The sequence below is a fragment of the Tenrec ecaudatus genome, chromosome 8 (assembly GCF_050624435.1).
Source record: "Tenrec ecaudatus isolate mTenEca1 chromosome 8, mTenEca1.hap1, whole genome shotgun sequence".
In the NCBI taxonomy this organism is placed as follows: domain Eukaryota; kingdom Metazoa; phylum Chordata; class Mammalia; order Afrosoricida; family Tenrecidae; genus Tenrec; species Tenrec ecaudatus.
The window spans coordinates 109,602,721-109,624,612 of NC_134537.1; the positions used below are offsets into that span (position 1 = coordinate 109,602,721).

The 21,892-nt window shown below is 38.3% G+C and overlaps 1 protein-coding gene and 1 non-coding gene across 2 annotated transcripts in view; both read left to right on the forward strand.

Annotated features, from left to right (window-relative positions):
* GTF2E2 (general transcription factor IIE subunit 2) overlaps positions 1-21,892 on the forward strand; it is an 81,639-nt gene that overhangs the window by 48,959 nt on the left and 10,788 nt on the right. Inside the window, exons 4-6 of the mRNA XM_075556723.1 lie at positions 179-286; positions 1,830-2,012; positions 4,373-4,466. Coding sequence (XP_075412838.1) covers positions 179-286; positions 1,830-2,012; positions 4,373-4,466 — 385 coding nt within the window. The remainder of the gene's footprint in view (positions 1-178; positions 287-1,829; positions 2,013-4,372; positions 4,467-21,892) is intronic.
* LOC142455885 (small nucleolar RNA SNORA54) lies at positions 16,363-16,486 on the forward strand. The gene has a single exon (XR_012785995.1). It is a non-coding gene; the product is annotated as a small nucleolar RNA SNORA54 (small nucleolar RNA).

Sequence of the window (21,892 nt, forward strand, 5' to 3'; positions counted from 1 at the left end):
GGACTTGGTTGTTGTTGGTTTTTTTTTTTTGACTTGGTTTTAATGTAACTGTAATTTGACTTCCTTTGGTAATACATGTTCTGCTTTTCTAAAGAGGCTAATTTTATTATGTATTATTTAATAAAGCTAGGTAACATAGCAATCATCTAATAATGAATTTTTTTTCTTCCTTCAATAGACAAGGCATCAGCAAGGGGATACACACCCTCTAACTTTAGAAGAAATTTTGGATGAAACACAGCATTTAGATATTGGACTCAAGCAGAAACAATGGCTCATGAGCGAGGTAAGAATAGTCTTACAAACCTGTGAATGGTGTTTGGGAAAAAAATGAGTCAGCTCTTTACTGGGAGGTCGTTTCTGTAACCAGAACTTTTAAAAAACATTTTATTAGGGGCTCATACAACTCTTCACAATCCATACATACACATACGAGGATGTGAGTTTTTAAGATTATTTGATTAGTTTTAGTATTTTATGTCTTAATTTTTCATTCTTGTTTTGTTTATGTTTATATTAAAGTTAAGGCTTAAAAAACAAAACAAAAAAAAAAGTTAAGGCTTTAGGTTAAAAATTATTTTAAAAAGTCAGTCCATGTGCCATTTCGATATAATGGCCTTTACAGAATAAGTGTTGCTTATTTTGAATAGCTAAATTTATAATTTACATGCTTATAGATAGTATTGCCTTCATTTACATATTAAGAAATTGAGAATATGAGGTACTATAGGAATAGCAAGATATTTTGTTGCTTTAATTTGGATTCAGCACAACATAGAACATTTGAAGAAAATAAACTCTAACACAATCAGTAACTTTGCTGATGTGGAAATTAATGTGATTTAAAAAAATCAGATGTTTACCTATCTCAAGTTCGCTAACACAAGAATCAAGACTACTTTCTTGGACCAGTGCTAGATTCTGAAGACCATGTGTAAACTCCCCCAAATATTATTCAACTAATTTATTTTACCAAGTAAAATATACTTAATGGAATTTCATAATTAAAAAACAAACCAGTTAGTCACTTTGTAGCTCTTTCCCATTATTTGTATATCATTAGTATAATCTACATGTGTATTTTACTGGTTTACCTAACCTTGCAGCTTCATAGATTACCAACATTCGTTAAAGATTCATTTCATTACTACTGTGTCCTGCCTCCTTTCTCCTTTTTATGTTAGTTCTCTTTATCCTTTAATGGTCAGGTTGGCAGTTGTAAAAGTAAGTAAATAGGGTTGTTTTTTTATAAGGAGCTTTCCTTCTGATATTAACTGTACAACAGTTTATATTCAGTAATCCTTAAATCCTAGTCAGTTCCATTCACAAGCTGACATTATAGGGTGTTGTTCTTAGATGCATTAGTCTGGTTCTGTTAGGTCTTTCCAAAGTTGTAAATGCCAGTTTTCTTCAGGTGGTGAAGACTGGCAGATGTTTCATCCTAGGGTAGTGTTTTGTGAAACGTGATAATGCCAATGAATGGTAAACTGTACTTTGGTGGGCAATATGAAGTTTACTTTATTAGTGTTAATTGGTGTTGTATTTATTTTCCCCTCTTGTACTCAAAGAATATGGGTGCATCTTTTTTCAGAGTAGTTGCCATAATCTCTTCTAGAGAAGTTATGTAAATAGTATATAGCTTCTTTCAAAAAAGCAGCAGTAGGTTCATCTCCAGTCAGCTGTTCAGTCAGCATTTTAGATCTGTCATTTGGCATTCATAAGATATTTTAATCTGTTACTGTATTAGGTAGTGTTACTTTGTGCAATTTAAGAACTTGTATATGAAGTTTTCCATTTCTTAATATATCCAAATTGTATTACTGTTACAGGCATTAGTCAACAATCCCAAAATTGAAGTAATAGATGGGAAGTATGCCTTCAAGCCCAAGTATAACTTGAAAGATAAGAAGGCCCTCCTTAGGCTCTTAGATAAGCATGACCAGCGAGGATTAGGAGGGATCCTTTTGGAAGACATAGAAGAAGGACTGCCTAATTCACAGAAAGCTGTCAAGGTAACCTTCCTCTTCCTTCTGCGTGGAAATAATATCCTTTGTAGATCATTGGTGTCATTTCAATGGTTTTAAAAGTTTTTATTTTTTTGTTTGATCTTTTCTGAGTTAAATCATTTGCTTTAACTTAACACAAATTCAACCATACAGATTTAGCAAAAAGAACATTAGAGAAATTCCTTCTCAAAGATGGAGGAACTATAATTGAAATACAAAGAGCAATTATTTATTTTATTAGTTTATGAGAGCTTAATGACCTAGGGCCCAGAACCTTAGTTGATTTAAGGCACTTTTAGGATATTTTTTTCAAGGATTCTTTTGACCAAACTTGATCTTTGCCTTATAGAATCTAGAACCTCTCAATAGTACTTGAGAAATAATTTATTCAAATCTGCTTTCCCCACTAATCTCTGTAAAAGGACAGTTAAAGGAGTGATGGGAAATTGAGTGTCTGGAGTCTTAAGCTCCTGTGAATACCATTTTTAAGGTTCTTTTTTCTGTTAGGAAGATAGAATCAAGAGCGACTGCTAAGGTTATTTAAGATGCGACTCCTTCTTTTAGAAAAAGTGTGATGGTTAAATACTCATGCAGATTTAAAAACATGTAAGGTTGAAATTGGGAAGATTGCCTAAAGGAAACTAGTGAGGTTTAACTCAATTATTTTCAGTGCTAAGCCTAAAAGTAAAATGTATTAGGTTACACATCTTGTTTGGAGAGAAGCAGATAAGTAACCTTTTATCTGCTGAGAATAGAACTATGTAAGAAGCAACTTAAAAAAATAAAAGCACTGTATATACTTGTGTATATAAGCCGAATTTTCTAGTACATTTTCAGTGCAGTTTTTGTGGTAAAATTAGGTGCCTCGACTGACATATGCTCAAATATATATGGTAATAGATTTTTGTGTAAAAGGTGAACATGCACTTTACTAATTGCTTTTAAAAAATCTATACTTTTTTACTTAAAACAACAATAAAACCATGTTATTTCATTGTAAAATGATACTTCTGAATCACCATATGATTTTTTTGCTTTCGGCCTTAATGCTGGGCTAGAACTGAGAGAGCCCTATAAAAATGCAATTGAGCCCTCTGTGTCAGAGGCAGAAGTACAGTCAACTTATGTTTAAGCACTTACTAGAGCTCTGAGTGGTGCAGAAATGCTGACTTGCGAGTTGATCTGAGAAGTAGCATACTAAAGAGATACTGTGGGCTTGGTCCCAACACCTATCACAATAAAATAGCCACATGCATCTTTGTGTTTTCCCATGTGTATAAAAGGTGGTGTTTAGACTGGGCTGTAGTAAGGAGCTCTGGTGGTGTAGTTGTTTACTTGTTGGGTTGCGAACCACAAAGTCCACAGTTCAAAACCGCCAGGCACGTGGTGGGAGGAAGAAGAGGCTTTATTCCCCCAAAGAGTTACAGTCTCAGAAACTCATAGGGGCAGGTCTACCTGGCTCCACAGGGTCTCTCTGAGTCAGAATTGACTCGATGGCTGTGAGTTTGAGTGAGTAGTCTATGAGGTGTGTGATAGCATTATGAAAACATTTGAAATATTGAGAAAAATTACTGAAATGTGATACAACATAAAGGGCGACTGAAACCTTTGCAGAATTACATGGGGCCTTTAGAACTTTAGTGGGAAAATTTTATTACCTTCCAATAGAGAAAAGTCCAAATTTGGACGCTAGGTGACCACAAGCACAGTTATAACAACAAGTAGGATGTTCCCGCTCTCATTTTGATATCACCCACCTTTACCAAGCTTGAAATACCAGCAAGGTCAACTCGTTAATTTCTTCCATTTTTCCCTGTCAGGCTGCTGTCCAGAGAACCACTGAGTGATTTTAAATTCTCTGACGATATCTTTACATTTTCTACAGTGAAATTTTTATATGTACCATTCCTCCCATGAGAAAAATACTTTTGCTACTTCTGTCTACTTACTGATCCCATAACGGGAAATAAAAGATAGTTAAGATGAAAATGTAGCAAATTATTTCGAGATAGAGGAAAAATAAAACCACTAAGATCCCACAGCGTATCTTAGATTAATAAAAGGCCCCATATGGACCCATTATTAACTGTAATATGGATGGATTTTGTAATAAAGGATGGATTTTTAGTTTTTTTAAATACAGGGAAAAATACCTCTTAAGAATGAAAATCAGAAAACCAACCTTGAAAGAATAGTTCAACTTACTCTCAAAAACTAGAATTGAGTCCAGCGAGCGCTCCTGGCACACTGAGAACTAAGAGAAGTGAGAGCCCTCTGTTGTGCAAACAAACAAAAAGCATGTCTCTTGCGCTCTCTTTTTTTTCGGTCAGTTTTGAGTTAACTGAAAAATCTTTTGTATCTTTAAGGCTTTAGGGGACCAGATACTATTTGTAAATCGTCCTGATAAGAAGAAAATTCTTTTTTTCAATGACAAGAACTGCCAGTTTTCCGTGGATGAAGGTGAGTCTTTCTATGTGGATACTTTTATAGCCCACAAGACGATAATTTTGAGCGATGAAATTTAGTATATTCATAGTACTATATAAATTTAAAATGTATGGCATTACTTGTAAAGCATTATAATCATCATGCTTTATGACAGAACATCTTAATGATCCTACTGCCTAACATTGGCTTTCAGAATGGAATTTAAAATCTGTGGGGGAGGGAGGGGAAAAAAAGAGGAGCTTATACCAAGGGCTCAAGTAGAAAATGTTTTGGAAATTATAATGGCCACATATTTACAAATATGCTTGATAGAATTAATGTATGGGATGTTATAAGAGCTGTAAGAGCCCTCAATAAAATGATTAAAAATAAAATCTGCCATTAGAAATATTTTAGATTAATTGTAACAGTTTGTAATTTCTTACCCGCAACTTTACCAAAAGGACTTTATTTCTTTGTGTCTATTATTTTACAAATATAGCTTCATCTCCTGATAATGAAAGCTTGATACATAATGATAAAAAGGAACAAGCCTTCTGTGACCATTGTTCTGTTAAATCACATGTGTGTTGGTTTGTGTGCTTTAGAGAAACAAATCCACAGAAACTCATATGTGTGAGAGAGTTTTATATAAAGAGTAAGTGCACATCAAGAAAACATCCCAACCCAGTGCTGCCCAAGCCCACAAGTCCAACATTAACCCATATGTCCAACACCAATCCACAAATTCCTCCATCTCACAAAACACATGCAATGATGCCGACTGCAGGAGGAAAGCCAAGTAGGTGAATATGTAAACGTCTCAGCGCTGGCAGGGGTCTCCACACGACTGCTCCAGCAACCAGGGCTATATCGGCATAGGTCCCTGTGACTTCCTCTTCAGGGAAGTCTTAACAGGAAGTGAGCCTTGCCAGCTGAAGCAGGGAACTGGCTAAGGCAGCTGCACCCTGGTCTGACCATTACAAAGCAAGAGACCCGAGAACTCGAAAGGCAAACCTCACTGAGCCACATTTATCTCTCTGTCCTTCAATTAGCCCCACATATGTTTTTCGGCCAGGTTGGTATGATAAACTTCAACATGTGACTGTCGAATGAATAAGGAATAATGAAGGAGAGCCATTTTTTTTCTTCTCTGGTAGTTAGACAGTGCTAATTGTCAAGTAATATGTTGAGTTTCCTACGAGATGTAAGGGGCCTTTAGTTTGTATTTTAATGAAATATTTGTCAGTCCTAATGTAGATATTATTATTTTTGTTTTTGAATGAGTTCATTTATTTAATTCACAAAATCATTGGAATATGGATATTAAACAAGTGTTAAGTTATAAGACATCTTTGCTTGTACGAGTATAAATCTTTTAAGGAAATCTGATCCTGCAAATTTTTATACTTTAAAAATTTTATTAAATGGTATGAAAATAACTTTAAACTAGCTCAATTATGAAATTTCAAAAGCAATATAAACCCATAGTTCTACTCTGCCCTGTAGACCATGAACTCGGTGACAGTGAGTACTTGTTGGACTGCCCTCTCTTGTGTCTCACTGGGAATTCACCATGGCAGGTTCATGGTCTGAGAGTGAATGTGTGGTACTCAAGATAGCATTGGGACTATTTCAAGACTTAGGGTGAAGCTGGGGCTCTGTAAGGGTTTCTTTTTTTTTTGGTTTTAGGCACTAACTCAAACCTACACACACCAGATAGCTCCCAGAACATTAGCTTTTTACAAGAAGCAGACAGCTTATAACCAAACCTATTACTGGCAAATCAATTCTAACTCATATTGATCCTATAGGACAGAGTAAAGCTGCCTCATAGGATTTTTCTAAGGCTATAAGTCTTTGTGGAAATAGACTACCACACACTGTTCCTATGGTTCGAACAGCTGGGAGGTCTGAATTGCTGAATTTTGGGTTGAGCGAGTAACCCTTGCACCACCAGGCTCCTAAAGACTGCACATTGAAAGACACATTTTGATCCCTCCCCCCCCCTTTTTTTTTTAGCTGCTCGGCTGCTTGGAAAAGGTCTTCAGGGTATAGGTGACGACTCTTAGGTGATCCCACATTGTGCCATAGGTGAGGACTTCGAAAAGGGAACCTGCTGGTTCTCCCAGGCCCAATAGGCTTAGGTAGGCTGAACTTTTCTTCAAAGGAATTGGCATTTGGTACCATAGTCTTGAGATAGAGAAAATCCCTCAACTAGCCAGTTTTATGCCCCAAAGCTGACGTGACATGCCACTTGCCTACTTGGATGGTGGACTCTCAGATCCCTTGGCACTAACCAAGAAAGGTAACCCTGCTAACAAATGTCAGAGGGTGATTAGTGCTGAGGTCTCATCATGCCACTCCTTCTTCCTGAGGCTTGCTACTACTCTCTTGAGCGTGTACTTAACTCAGTTAAGTATGAGGAGGGGATTACAGTTACAAAGAAAACATAATTATTACATGCTCAAATATTAAAGATCTTATAATAAAAGATGTGCCTTTCGCTAGTACTAATCATATTCTATTAAGACAGCTACTTAACTGGTTTTATATTAGCTAGTTCTGGTGTTGCCAACCCATAATGCAACATATTTAGTTTATGCTGCTTATTTCTGCTTTAGTGGTCTAATTAATTTATATAAAGGGATAATTTTATTAATTAATAATTTTTTTCCCTTTATCTACGTTTCCCAAACTCATTTCTCTTCCTTCCCACAGGCAATCTTTCTTAGATACATCATTTGATTGTATGCATTTCACAGTATGTTTTTGTCTTGAGTATATTGTTAATTTCTCTGTTCTTTAAAAAGTACTTTTATTGGGGGCTCTTACATCTTTTATCACTGTCCATACATTCATCCAGTGTGTCAAGCTCATTTGCACATATGCCGCCATCATCATTTTCAAAGCATTCTCTTCCCACTTGAGCCCCTGATAACAGCTCCCCATTACTTCTCCCTCCCTCCTCTGCCCGCTCTCCCTCACTAACTCTTGATAAGTTATAGGTTATTTTTTCCACATCTTACATATCATCCTTCATTGCCCCTCACCCACTTTTCCGTTATTTGGCAGGGGGTTCTAGGTTGATCCTTGTGATCAATTCTCCCTTTCTTCCCCCACGCTCCCCTAATTCCTCCTGGATCTCTACTCTTCTTGTTGGCCCTGAGGGCTTAATCTCTCCTGGACTCCTGTATTGCGGGCTCTTGTCTGTAGCAGTGTGCATGCTCTGGTCTAATTTATTTTTTATCAGCTCTGATTCCAACAGCTATCTCTCTGCCACTTCAACAAGCAACATACTTAACCTGCCTTAGTGGAAATTTTCTGTATTAAGTCAGCTCTGCAGATGGCAGCAGAGCATAGGAGATCTATTCTGTAAGTTGAAGTTTCAAAACTGGCAAATGGTTAATAGGAAAGAAATTACAGTAGTACCCTTAGATGTAACATGAAACTCTAAAATTTCTCCATAGTATTTCATCAGAGAACTTCAAGAGTAAGTATATTTTGTGTTTGGTAATATAGCTGAATATTCATGTGATCGCCACGCTAAACCATTGTAATTGTTTGCCCCCGTGAGGACCATTGTTTCAACTTTGCTTAGCTTTTTCCTGTTGTTACTAGGAGGGACTGGAGACTTCCAACCTCACTTCTCTTGGTGCTTTTTTTTTTTCTTTCTTCTCTTGGTTCTTGTCACACTCCCAAGAAAATATTCACTTGAGAGAGGAAACAAGATTTGAGTGGAGGGAATGAGTTTATTTAAGGGTTATGCCCAACAAAATTATGAGGATGGACATCTTAACTAGTCTGAGGTATCTGCTAGATGGAATGTTGAGCTTTTTTGCCACTAACGGTGGACCTTCAGCTATTGGTTGACTGTTCATTTCGTACCCCCCATATAAGGATGGCGCACACATTCTCAAGGGTTTGTCCTTGCCAACCTGCCAGGACCCTGGCTGCTTCCTATCACTCTGTCATTTCTGTCATTTGTGTACATATTCTACTCTTCCCAGCTGAGCCCTTTTACTGTCCCCTCTCTAGGTTGGGAAATTTCTTTCCTTTTGAAAACAGGGTATTTGTTACTTTTCTCCCATGACTTCGCCACCCCGACCCCTCCATCTCACCTACGCAGTGCTCTTTTGTATTTTTTACTTATGTTCCTTAATAATACCCCTAGTTTCCTTTACCATTTTATATAACCTTTGGACAAAATGAGGATTTCTCGCCTTTTTCCTAATTCATTAAAGTAATCATATTTGCTTCTTAGTAAAAGAAGGTATCTTACATACCCAGGTATAGATTCTGTTAATAGTTTGATGTTTATTCTTTTAGTTGACTTCTATACATCACAGATATTCTATAATGGTGCATAACTATTTAATATTAAATTGTATGGGATAGATTTCAAAATATTTAACCATTCAGCAAATGTCCTTACATAGAGAGACTTTTAAAAACTGAAGTAGCCATATATTTCTTTATTGTTATGAGTTTTGTTAGGAAGGTACTGGTAAATAAATTGATAAAATGCATTTCTGTATCTTTCAAGATCTTTGTTGTTGCTGACTTACCTTTCTTTAAGAGGATATTGATTTTTTAAAAGATTTTAAAGTATTCATACACCGATATATCTTGCTGCCTTTAAAAATTATAACACTCCTAATTTTTTCTCTGGTCATGTACTTTGTTTTTAATTTATATTAACTGGTTACGTATGTTTTCCTGGAAAATCATTTTGTAGAGTTTGGTTCAAGATCTTGTTTGCTTTTTGAAAAATTTCTCCCCCCTTATTGCTAGCTCTTTGGTTTGGGCTTTTCTTTTTTTAAGACAAGTCTTGGTTTATCTGTTTTACTTATGTTGTTGTGACTGTGATTTTGTTTTGATAGAAAATGGAATTACCATATAAGTCTAAACGTATTGCTGAAAATTCAAAGAAACCTTATTAAATAAAATAAATATATCAAAATGTAAATTCGCCACCTATGTCTGTACACTTTTGAAGGCAGTATTTTCATCTCTAGTCCTTTCTCAAAGAATTCTGTGGTTTTTAAATTGTATGAGGTCAAAAAACCAGTTTTGGGCATCCTTGAGAGATCAGCTTGTGTTCCTTTGAAATGTTCTTTCAGTTTGGGGAACAAAAAGAAGTTGAAGGGGCAAGATCAGGGCTGTTAGAGGTAAGGTTTTCCAACAAAAATCCTCATAAGACAGCCTTGAAGAGTAAGTGGGTGCATTGTTGTGATGGAAACTTTATCTTGGCACAATTTTCCTGGCTTTTTCCTCACTTGTGCAGTTTTCGCTTTGCACAAAGTTTCTTCTGTTGAGCCCCCATGATTTCTCTCTATCCATTAAGAAACCTATCAAGACGACCCCTTTGGAGTCCCCGGAGATAGTAGCCATAACCTTCTGAGCTGATCTCTCTGCCTTGAATGGAACGGATCCAGCAAATCCCCTGCGAACCCACTGGTTTGGTTGGATCTATTTTGGAATGCACCAGGAGTCTCAGACAAGTGTATTTCTGAGAGATTTTGCCTGTATTTATCCACTGATTTCAGAGACAAGTTTAAACACATTGTCTGTACAATGAAATTGCACATGTATGCATTAGAACCCGAGTTGACATTTTTTAAACTTATTCTTGTATAATTTTTTATAAAACGTTTTATTGGGGGCTCATACAGCTCTTATCACAATCCATACAGTCATCCATTGTGTGTCAACCACATCTGTACATTTGTTGCCCTCCTCATTCTCAAAATATTTGCTTTCTACTGGAGCCCTTGGTATCAGCTCCTGAATATACTCTCATTTTGCCCCAGTAATTGATGTACTTAACTGCTGTCATGTGTTTTCATGCACATCTTTGATTTCAAAGTTTGTTTATTGATTGCATCTCTTTAAATGTCAGTTTTTATTATTCAAGGATATTTATTAAATCTTAAACAGGCCTGAGTCTAGAAGCTTTGCGGTCCTATCTAGTATTGTTTTCCTTGAAATTGGGCTACTTACTGGCACAGTCTCTTACCTATGCTCTAACTTTGTAACCATGTTCTTTTGTTTTAGGCATTCCCTTTGTAGATACCATATGATTGAGGTTAATTTTTTGAGGGTATCTTCGAGTGTCTTTTTATACTTACAATCTTTATGATGTATTCTACCTTTTACTTATTTAGAAATTAGATCTTCTTTAAAGATTGACAGTCTTGGAAACCTTATTGAGTAGTTCTGCTCTGTCCTATAAGGTTGCTATCAGTCAAAATTATTGACTCATTGAGTATGTGTGTATAAAGTCATTGTCTTCATTAAGTAATTTGCTGAAAATTATAGATAACACTGTTAATTTACTCATTCTCCTGCTCATTTATCCCTTTGTTGACACTTTCTGGTTTTTTTGTCACAATATTTTATTATTTATTCATGAATTCATTGAGCAAATATTTGTTCATCTTCCAAGCCCCAGTCAGACTAGTCTGTTCCTTAACAGAGCTGACATTCTAAAGGGGGTCGATAGACAGTATGCAAAATTAAACCTGATGACAGATTGCATGAGTGTCATGAAGGCAGTGAAGGGAAGGAGCAGAGTGTGCTAATGATACAAGGGGAGCTGGGCTCAGAAAAGGTCTCAGTGAACGATGAGAGAATGATACAGAGCCCACCTTGCAAAGTAACAGAAAGTGCCCATTGGTGTTAAGTTTTACATTTTAGAGTGTCGGGAGGACTTTGGGCAAAGGCAAAGACTAGGAGAGATTTGGACTTTTCGCTCTAGTACCTGTTGCTGTTTGACTGGCTTTTGACTTCTAGCAACTCTATGAAGCTTACATAGGACTGCCCTACAAGGTTTCCAAGTTTAATCTATGTGGATGTAGTGGCTATGTATTGGGCCATTGTCTGCATGGTTGGCAGTTCAAGACCACCACCAGCAACTCCTTGGGAGAAAGACTGGGCTTTCTACTCCTGTGAACAGTTACAGTCTCAGAAACCCACAGGGAGTCGCTATGGATCAGCATTGACTCGATTGCAGTGAGTTTGGTTTAGGAATCTTTATGAAAGCCAAGTACGACATCTATCTTGAGGAGAACCTTTGAGTTAGCAGAAGAGAACGTAACCACTGTGCTAGTAAGGCGCCTGTATTCCTCCCTCGCCCACAGCTGCACTTTACATCTTTTAATCAGGTTCAATAGACCCTTTTTATTGCAAATATTTTGTAACATTTCTTTGCTTTTGTAAAATGAAGTAGATACTATAAACGACCTATTATTTCTTAAAAAGTAAGTGCAATATCCCAACTGTAACATGAAAGAGAAACATTGACTTAATTTTGAATTTTTTCAGTGTTTATAAAAACTTAAATTATACTAAAATGTAAATAGAACATATCGCTATTTATATGTAGACTGAACAATGAATGTTATACCTACAAGGAGACAATTACAGACATGTCAGCTTCTTATATACCATAACTAGTGTTTTCCTTTAGTGGTAAAAAATTCTTAGGTTCTGAGAAATGTAAAAGACAGTTTGCTTTCTTAACAAGGGAAAACACACACACACACACACACACACACACATACACACACACACCACCCCCACCACCCCCAAAAAAGTACTATACATTTCTGAAGAGTCAAGTGTGTGTTACAATAGTAAAAACTGTGCTCCCCCCTTTTATTTTGGGGTGTGTGTGCATTTATGTAAAACAATTGAATCCAGACTCAATCTGTATAAGAAAGGTGGCTGAGGGGTTTAATTTCCACCCTAGTAGTACTGACATTTTGGGCTGGATAATTGAGTGTAGGGCGTTGCCATGTGCATTGTGGGATGTTACAGTAACATACTCTTTCCCCCCCATCCAGAACACCCCAACATATCACCAGATATTGTCAAATATACTCAAGGTGGCAAAGTGATTCCTGATTGTGTTACATTAGAGGTATAGTTTATGATTATAAAATTAGAAACCAATTGAGATATTTTCTTCAAGCATCCTTTGAGTCTTTCATTCAGTTATGCCAGGGTTATCAAAGTATTATCAGAGGTACCAAGACGGTACTAGGAATATCAGAGTAATATTTCTGCCTTTGAGCTTACAGGAGTATAGCATGTATATTGCATATTGTAGTTATACAACAATTCTCTTGTTTTCAATTTTGGAAGTCTTAATATTGTATAACTTGCTAATTTTAAAACAAAAACCCTAAAATATCATTAATGATGGGAGTGGAAAATGTTTGCAAAGAAGACATACTAAAAACTGACATATGTATGAGGGGACTTTAAAAAGTTTGTGGGGCGAGAGGGTAAATGAGCTGATATCAAGGGCACGAGTAGAAAATGTTTTGAAAATTATGGGAACATATGTACAAATGTGCTGTACACAATGGATGTGTGGATGACTGGTGATAAGAGCTGTAAGAGCCTCCAATAAAATGATTTAAGAAAAAGTTTGTGGGAAAATTCCATTATCTTTTAATTTCAGTTTTCCAAAAACTTTTGAAACTCCCTTGTAAATGTTAGCATTTGCCCTGCCCTCCTCCTCTTTTGTTCATCTTTTTTTTAATCGTATTATTAGGGCCTCATACAACTCTTATCACAATCCATACATACATCAACTGTGTAAAGCACATTTGTACATTCATTGCCCTCATCATTCTCAAAACCTTTGCTCTCCACTTAAAGCCCCTGGCATCAGCTCCTCATTTTCTCCCCTCCCTTCCAGCTCTCTCTCATGAACCCTTGATAATTTACAAATTATTATTTTGGCATATCTTGCCCTGTCTGACATCTCCCTTCACCCCCTTTTCTGTTGTCCGTCCCCAGGGAGAAGGTCACATGTAGATCCTTGTAATCGGGCCCCCCTTTCCAATCCACTCTCCCTCCACCCTCCCAGCATTGCCACTCACACCACTGGTCCTGAAGGGATCATCCGCCCTGGCTTCCCTGTGTCTCCAGTTCCTATCTGTACCAGTGTACATCCTCTGGTCTAGCCAGACTTGCAAGGTAGAATTGGGATCATGATAGTGGGGGGTGGGGATGGGTGGGGAGGAAGCATTTAGGAACTAGAGGGGCGTTCTTTTAACCTTCAAATGCTCTCCTCCTGAGTGTATTGGTTAGTGCTGTGGTAGCGCACCAGGTGGCAGCCTTAGCTGTAGCAAGGATTCCTGACTTTCTTTTGTAAAGCTTTTTGTCACACTTAGCGATCATCGTTTTTCTTTTGTACTTACTTAAAAAAATCATTCCTTTTCTATGAATTATAGAAGCTAATATCCTAAAATATGGCAGATCAGAAGTAAAGATGACATTTATTCTGTAGTAGTTCTTCTGATCCTGTAGTAAAGTGAACACAAAATAGTTTGACCTAGCAAATTCAAGTTAGGAATGCATCTGCTTTCACAAAAGCCCTTTTTCCTTAAATGGGCCTTAATAATTTATAGGCAGTATAATGCATAAATGCAGTGGTTAGAACTGTGGTTCTCAACCCATGGGTCACCACTCCTTTGGGGGTCGAGTGACCCTTTCACAGGGGTCGCCTAAGACCATCGGAAAAATAGAAAAAATAGATATTTCCGATGGTCTTAGGAACCGAGACCCCGCTCCTCTGTCCGTCTCCAGGCGGGTCTGCCCACATGCAGATAGGCCCACATACGAGTACCCAGTGTCAAGACTGTTACTCATGCTACACGACAAAATGTCATTTATTTGTCTTTAAAAATAAGTATTTCACAATATATAATTACATATTGTTTTGTGATTAATCACTATACTTTCATTATGTTCAGCTTGTAACAATGAAAATACATCCTGCATATATTTACATCACGATTCATAACAGCAAAATTATAGTTAGGAAGTAGCAATGAAAATAATTTTATGGGAGGGTCACCACAACATGAGGAACTGTATGAAAGGGTCAGGGCATTAGTTAGGTTGAGAACCACTGGCTTAGAAGGATGGTCTGAGGAGTCTAGAAATAGGTTTAAGTACTAATATTAACTCTGTTCCTTACTCTCAAACTCATTGAATCAGTGAGCGCTCAGAGCAGCCCTATAGGACAGTTAGAACTGCCGTGTGGGTTTCCCAGGAGAAGAAAGCCTTGTCCTGTGCCTTACTAGCTGTGGCAAATATACTTGACCTTCTCTGAGCTTCTCTATCTGTAAAGTGGGAATAATGGTACATGTACCTCATGGTCTTTAGCAAGATTACAAAAACGGAACCAAGCTCACTGCCCTTGGGTTGATTCCAGCTCATAGTGACTCAAACCTGCATCTAAAGGTTTCCCAGACTGTAAATCCTTATGGGAGTAGTAAACCTGGCCTTACTACCGTGAGGAGGATTCTGAGTTAATACAAACAAAAAGCAGTTAGAGCCGTGAACATAAACTGACCATAGTAAGAACACAGTGATGTTAGCTGTTATTAATACTATTGAAAATTGTTAAAACTTATCCAAAATGCTTGTTTTAATTTTACTAGTCCATCTGGAAAATGACTCAATGGATCTGCAGTTTTGCATTTGATTAGATAATGGAGAAACAACTAATTTAGCAGTCTGGGAAGACATTTGCAATCTTTTACAGTTATGTAATGTTCTTTGCTGTTTGTCTTAGTTATCTAGTGCTGCTATCACAGAAATACTACAAATAGATGGCTTTGACACAAAGTTTAGCAGGTAAAAGTTCAAATTCAGAGTACCAGCTCTAGGGGAAGGCTTCCCTTCCTCGCCTACTGGAGGAGGAGGAAGGGGAGGAACTTTGTCTCCTTTCTACATCTGTGGGATCCTTAGAGATTTCTGTGTGTCTTGGCATCAGGCTTCTCATGAGTGGAGATTCTCAGCACAGAGACTCAGGATAAGAAGGATGTGCTCTGCTCCGGGCTCTCCTTTGATGCTGGTACTGGGGTTTCTCCCTCACTCTCCTCTCCTTTTATCTTGTAAGATAAACAAAGGAGAAGTCCAGGTGGTGCAGTGGGTTAAGTGTTAGGTTGCTAACTACTAAGTCAATAGTTCAGACCCACTAGCTACTCTGCAGGCAAAAGATGTAGCTGTCAGCTCTCATAAGATTTATAATCTTCAAGTGGTATTGGGGGAGAAGATTTACAGTTTCAGAAGCACTAAGGAATATTTTTCATTTCTCCTATGGGGTTACTATGAGTTGACATTGACTTAGAGGCAGTGAGTTTGGGATTGGTTTCAAAAATAGATGTGATACAGCTCACACCTTGGGAAAACTGTCCTTCCCATCAAATATGAATTAGAATGTTACATTCTTAAGAGAGCCCTAGGTGTGTAGTGGTTATCATTGGGCTGCTGCTAACCACAAGGTCAACAGTTCAAAACCACCAGCTCTCCTATGAGAAAAGGATGAAAGTTTTCTACTCCCTTAAAGAATAGTTTGAGAAACTCACAGGGACAATTCTCTGCCTCCTTTAGGGTCACTATGAGCCGGCATAAACCTGATGGCAGTGAGTTTGATTCTCTTGTTTTGGGTTACAGCCCAACCTAATATTCTTAGAACTGATTAATCATATCAGATCACATCATGTAGTGATTACCTCATTACATAATTGCCAAATTATTACATGAACGCCAAATTGACACGGACTATTGGAAGACATAATTCCGTTCATGATAGTGTTTTCTATCATGAAAACTCTCTCAGAAGCAGAGGTCTGATAACAATGTAACTTTCTCCCCATTGCTGGTAAATTGTTCTTTTGCTTGATAACAGTAGTGAGTTCTAACTTTATCCTTTGAATTCAGGACTTCTCCCAGCTGCTGCTACTTTTAAGTCTTTATGCTAGGGCTCAGGTGCTATTTTAGATCATTGATTTTATGACCGTGGTATTCTATTCCATAGATATACTTTAAACAATTGATTTGAACCTCAGAGGGAAAGTTAGTTTATATTTTGCATTTATTTTGCTCTTAAAAGTAAGCCTAAATGCGCTGTTCGTAACCTGTTATCAGATTTACTGCTGACGGGTTCCATTCCAGTGCTACAGAAATTCCCAGAATAATATAAGACTGACATCGTGTCTGTCTGATTTTATATTTGGGAGACAAGGTGGGGGGGAAGTAAGCCTAAATAATGCACAGTTCTTGTAATACTTAAAATATGCACTTGTCTGATTATCAATTTAAAAAATCATTTTATTGGGGGAATCATACAACTCTTATCAAGATCCATACATTCATTCACTGTGCCAAGCACATTTGTACATTTGTTGCCCGCATCATTTTCAAAATATTTTCTTTCTACTTGAGCCCTTGGTATCAGCTCCTCATCTTTTTCTCCTTACTCCCCGCCCCTACCCCCCTTATGAACCTTTGATAATTTATACATTACTGTCAGTTTGTCATGTCTTACGCTGCCGTCTCCCTTCACCCACTTTTCTCTTGTCCACCCCCCTAGGGAGGGAGTTATAGGTAGATCCTTGTAATCTGTTTCCCCCTTTCTACCCTACCTTCCTCCACCCTCTCGGTATTACCACTCTCACCACTGGTCTTGAGGGGTTCATCTGTCCTGGATTCCCTGTGTTTCCAGTTCCTTTCTGTACCAGTGTCACCCTCTGGTCTAGCCAGATTTAAAAGCTAGAATTGGGATCATGATAGTGGGGGGGAGGGTGAAGCATTTAAAAACCAGAGGAAAGTTGTATACTTCATCATTGCTACCCTGCACTCTGACTGACTTGGGTCCCCACTCTGCACTACTGCCCCTCATTCTCAATGATAATGATTTTTTTCCTTTGTTAACTGATACCTGATCCCTTGGACACCTCATGATCACACAGGCTGGTGTGCTTCTTCCATGTGGGCTTTGTTGCTTCTGAGCTAGATGGACGCTTGTTTACCTTCAAGACTTTAAGACCCAGATGCTATATTTTTTGATAGCTGGGCACCATCAGCTTTCTTAACCACATTTACCTATATACCTGCTTTGTCTTCAGCGATCTTGTCAGAAAGGAGAACATCATGGAATGCCAGTTTATTTGAGCAAGTTGTTCTTGCATTGAGGGAGAACTTGAGTGGAGGCCCAGTGTCCATCTGCAACCTTAATACTAAACTATAAACATATGCACATAGATCTATTTCCCTGTCGTCATACATAAATATATTTACGTATGTACATGCCTATTTTTAGATCTCTCTAAATGCCCTTTGCCTCTGAGTTCTTTCCTCTATTTCCTTTTACCTTCCACTCTCATGCTCTGCTTTCATTTGGGTTTCAGTAATTCCTCTCAGTTACATTGCCCTTGATCAAGCCCTACTAAGTCTCCTATACCCTCACCATCGATTTTTAGATCTCTTGTCCCTGGGTTTGTTGATACCATTTCCTCCCCCCTCCCTCCCGCTTTCCGGTCTCTCATGGCGCCCCCCCCCCCCCCAAACATCGGTCCTGTTGTTTTCTCCTCCAGATGGTTTATCCCGCCTATCTTATCTAGATAGACATGCAGAGATAATAATATGCAGAAAAACAAGACAGGGAAACAAAGCAACCAAAGGAAACAAAACCACAACACAAACCCAACAACAAAAAGAAAAGCCTACAAGTAGTTCAGGATCTGTTTGTTGACCTTTAGGAGTGTTTTCCAGTGGAGTCTGATGGTGTCACGCCCTGGCCACAAAGTCTAATTTTGGTATTCCCTGGGTACTTCCTTGCTCAACTCTCTTGCTATTTGGTTGCACGCCTTTAGTGTTTCGCCTGGGTGTGGTGCGGTAAGATTGGGTGCAGTTCCCGCACTGTCTCTCCAGTGTTGTCCCTTGTAGGGCTATGGGTCATTGAGGGATGTTGTGTCTTGTGATAGGGCTGGCCCTATGGTCCTCTCTGCATTGGCTGCTCTGAGCAGGAATGTCGTTCTTAGGGTTTGGTGGGCCAGGATGTGTTCTGCTCTCTCCTCCCTCCCTTCATTTGGTCCTGTGGGCTATGATCAGACATGTCCCTCTTCTTGAGTTGTAGCTTCAGTGCTGTCCTCTGAAGTGAATTCTAAAGGGGGAAGGAGGGGCAGGTGTCCACGTAATTGAGATTGGAGCCAGCCCCTATCAATTTTATAATATAAGAAAAGCAATTTCTTTCCTTTTGGGGGGTGTTCTGTCAATTTAGCATTTGCTGTCCATTAAAAAGTAATTAGATTTGGGACTCCGTGAGAGCTTTCCTTTAAAATTAGATCTTACCTTTAAGTGCTCTTCTTAAATATTTATACATCTATAATACATTTTCATGTTAGATATAATATTTAAATACTGCAATAATAACAATGTAGGGATTAAAGTGGGAATAAATGGAGTTTTATCCCAAGGTTTTTCTCCTGAAAATAGCTTAAGTGATCATTCTTTTAGCAAAAGGAAATAGTTCAGTTTTCTTTTTCTTTAAATTTAAAATTATTTTTTAAAAGTTTAATTAAAATATTTTATTGCAGGCTCTTGCAGGTCTTATAGCAATCCATACATCAGTTGTATCAAGCATTTTTGTACCTACGTTGCTGTCATTATTTTCTAAACATTTACTTTCTATTTGAGCCCTTGGTATTGGCTCATTTTTTACCTCCCTCAGTCCCTCCCTCTCTCCCTCCCTCGTGACCCCTTGATAAGTTACAAATCATTATTTTCATATCTTAAACTGACCGCTGTCTCCCTTCTCCCATGGTTTCTGCTGCTCATCCCCCTGGGTGTGTGTGTGATTATGTGTTAATCATTGGAATTGGTTCCCCCTTCTTCCTCCCCTCTCTCCTCACCTCCCCCTTCCCCCTACCTTCCTCCTCCCTACCTAGTATCACTACTCCCATGCCTGTTCCTAGGTTCCATGTCATGAGCTCTTATCTCTTATCCTTACCTGTGTGCATGCTCTGGTCTAGCCTGCAGTGAAAGGCAGGACTGGGGTCACCATAATGGGTGGTGAGGAATCCTCAAGGAACCAGCGGAATATTTTGTGTTTCATCAGTGCTATATTGCACCTTGGTTGACTCATCCCTTTCTTGTAACCCTTCTGTGAGAAGATGTCCCATTGTCTACAGATGGGTTTTGGGTCTCTGCTCCGAACTCCCTCATTCTCAACAACATGTTTTTTTGTTTGTTTGTCTTGGGTCTTCTGATGCCTATTGCCCAAACCCGTCAACACCTCCTGATCCTACAGGCTGGTGTGCTTCCATTGCTGCTACTAGCCTTTACGACCCCAGAAGCTGTATCTTTTGATAGCCAGGCACCATCAGCTTTCTTCACATTTGCTTATGCACCCATTTGTCTTCAGTGGTCGTGTTGGGAAGCTGAGCATCACAGAATGCCAGGTTATTAGAACAAAGTGTTCTTGCATTGAGGGAGTACTTGAGTAGAGGCCCAATATGTGTCTGCTATCATGATATTTAACATATAAATATATGTACATAGATCTCTTTCTTTATTGTCACATATGAATATATTTACATATGTACATGCCTGTATTTAGACCTCTATAAATGCCCTTTGCCTCCTAGTTCTTAACTCTATTTCCTTTTACTTTCTTCTTGTCCCACTATCATGTTCGGCCTTCATTTGGGTTTCAGTAATTCCTCTTGGTTACATTGCCCTTGATCAAGCCCTACCAGGCTTCCTATGCTCTCTTCCATTGATTTTAGATCATTTGTTGTTCCTTGGGTTGCTAGCATCCACTTCCTTTCCCCCTCTTCCTCCTCTCAGGTGACTTCCTGGAACTGTTGGTTCTGTTTTCTCCTCCAGTTGTTTATTCTGCTTATCTTATCTAGAGAGACATGAAGAGACAATAATCACAAAAACAAGGTAGAGCAAAACAAAACAACAAAAGAAAACAAAATAAACCCCAAACGACCAAAAAAAAAAATCAACCACAAAAAAAAGAAAAGCCTGTAAATAGTTCCAGATGTGTTCACCTTTAGGTGTTTTCTGGTAGATCTGATGGGATGCCACACATCCTGGCTTCAAAGCCTATTTTTGGTATTCCCCGGGGACTTCATTGCTTTGCTCCTCCTGCTGCTCTCTTTCACATCCTTAGCATTTCACCTTCGTGTGGTGGGGACAGATCGGGCACAATTCCAGCACTGTTGGCACACATTTATAAGTAATAATTTTATATGCTCTCTTGGCAATATAGAGGTGTTTTTATGGTCTGCCTTGGAAGTTTAACTGGAAGCTACTTGCTTTCCTGTGTACCTCTAGTTGAGGTCTCTGAACTCGTATCTCCTGTGTACCTGTAGTTTCAATCCCTCAAATTCTGACCAAGCTCACTGCCATCCAGTGGATTCTGACTCTTGGTGGACCTACAGGACAAAGTAAAACTGCCCTTGTGGGTTTCTGAAGCTGTAAATCTTTGTGAGGGTGGAAAGCCAGATCATGTTCAAATTGCTGACTTTGCAGTTTGTAGCCCAATTCAGTTCAATCCATCCACAGAACATAGACTAATAAAAGAAAAAGTTTTGAATTTTTACTAAAGAATACATATGGTTAGAAAATAACACGTGATATAACACCCATCTGTGTGTTCCACCCCTTCCTGGCCAGAAGCTGGAACCTCTGAGCATGTGCAGTGGATGCCCCAGTCCCTATCCTAGCTACCTAACATAGCCTGAATTGCTCTACAGGGCGGCCCTCAAGACTTGAAGAACTGCTCGTGTCTCACAGCTCTCTCATGGGAGTGAGTTGTACTGAACCATTTGTACTGTTTTATAGATTAATTATTTATTATGTTTTATATCTATCTATCTATAGATATAAAATCATTACTGCCCTGGTTTTGTTTCTCTAGAGAACCCTAACATACTTATGTTCTCAAGATCAGAACATCGTAATTAATAACATTGTTCCTTTTGATCTTATAACCAGGATTATTACTACTTTTATTTTATTAACCAGGCTGTCATAATCAATACCATACACTGTACCATTCACTAACTCTAAAGAATAACATTACTTTTGCTTTCTGCTTCTGTCCATGCTTGCTTAAGTCCTAGACAAGTGATAAATGAATTTTTGCCTTTAAAGATGGACTGAAATGTCCCCCTTGGGACTGCAATCAAGGAGTCGCTTTCAGAGTCTCACAGTCTGGTTATAATCGAATAAAAGACTCTTCTGAATTTCAAGGAAAAAAAAAAAAGAAAATAACACGTGAAGAGATGTTCAATGTCAGTGATCATTATGAGCGTGTTAGAATAGCTGGGGGCGGGGGTGAGCTATAAGAAACACTCACGTGGATGGTGGTGGTGCAGAGCAATTTGACTCTCAGATATTGTTGGTAGAAATGCACAGTGCCACAGCAGTTTAGATTTCTTTTGAAACAGTTTTTAAAGAGAAAAATAATGTGATGCTCCACATAGCATGAAAGTCAACCTTTTACCGTATTTCAGTTTATTGACCGTGAGTTCACAAAGTTGTACAGCCAACACTTGTCTTATTTGAATGTAGAACATTTTTAGCATTTTATTAGCTTCTAATTTCTCCAGAACCGTACTGTAAAAATGGTGTGATGG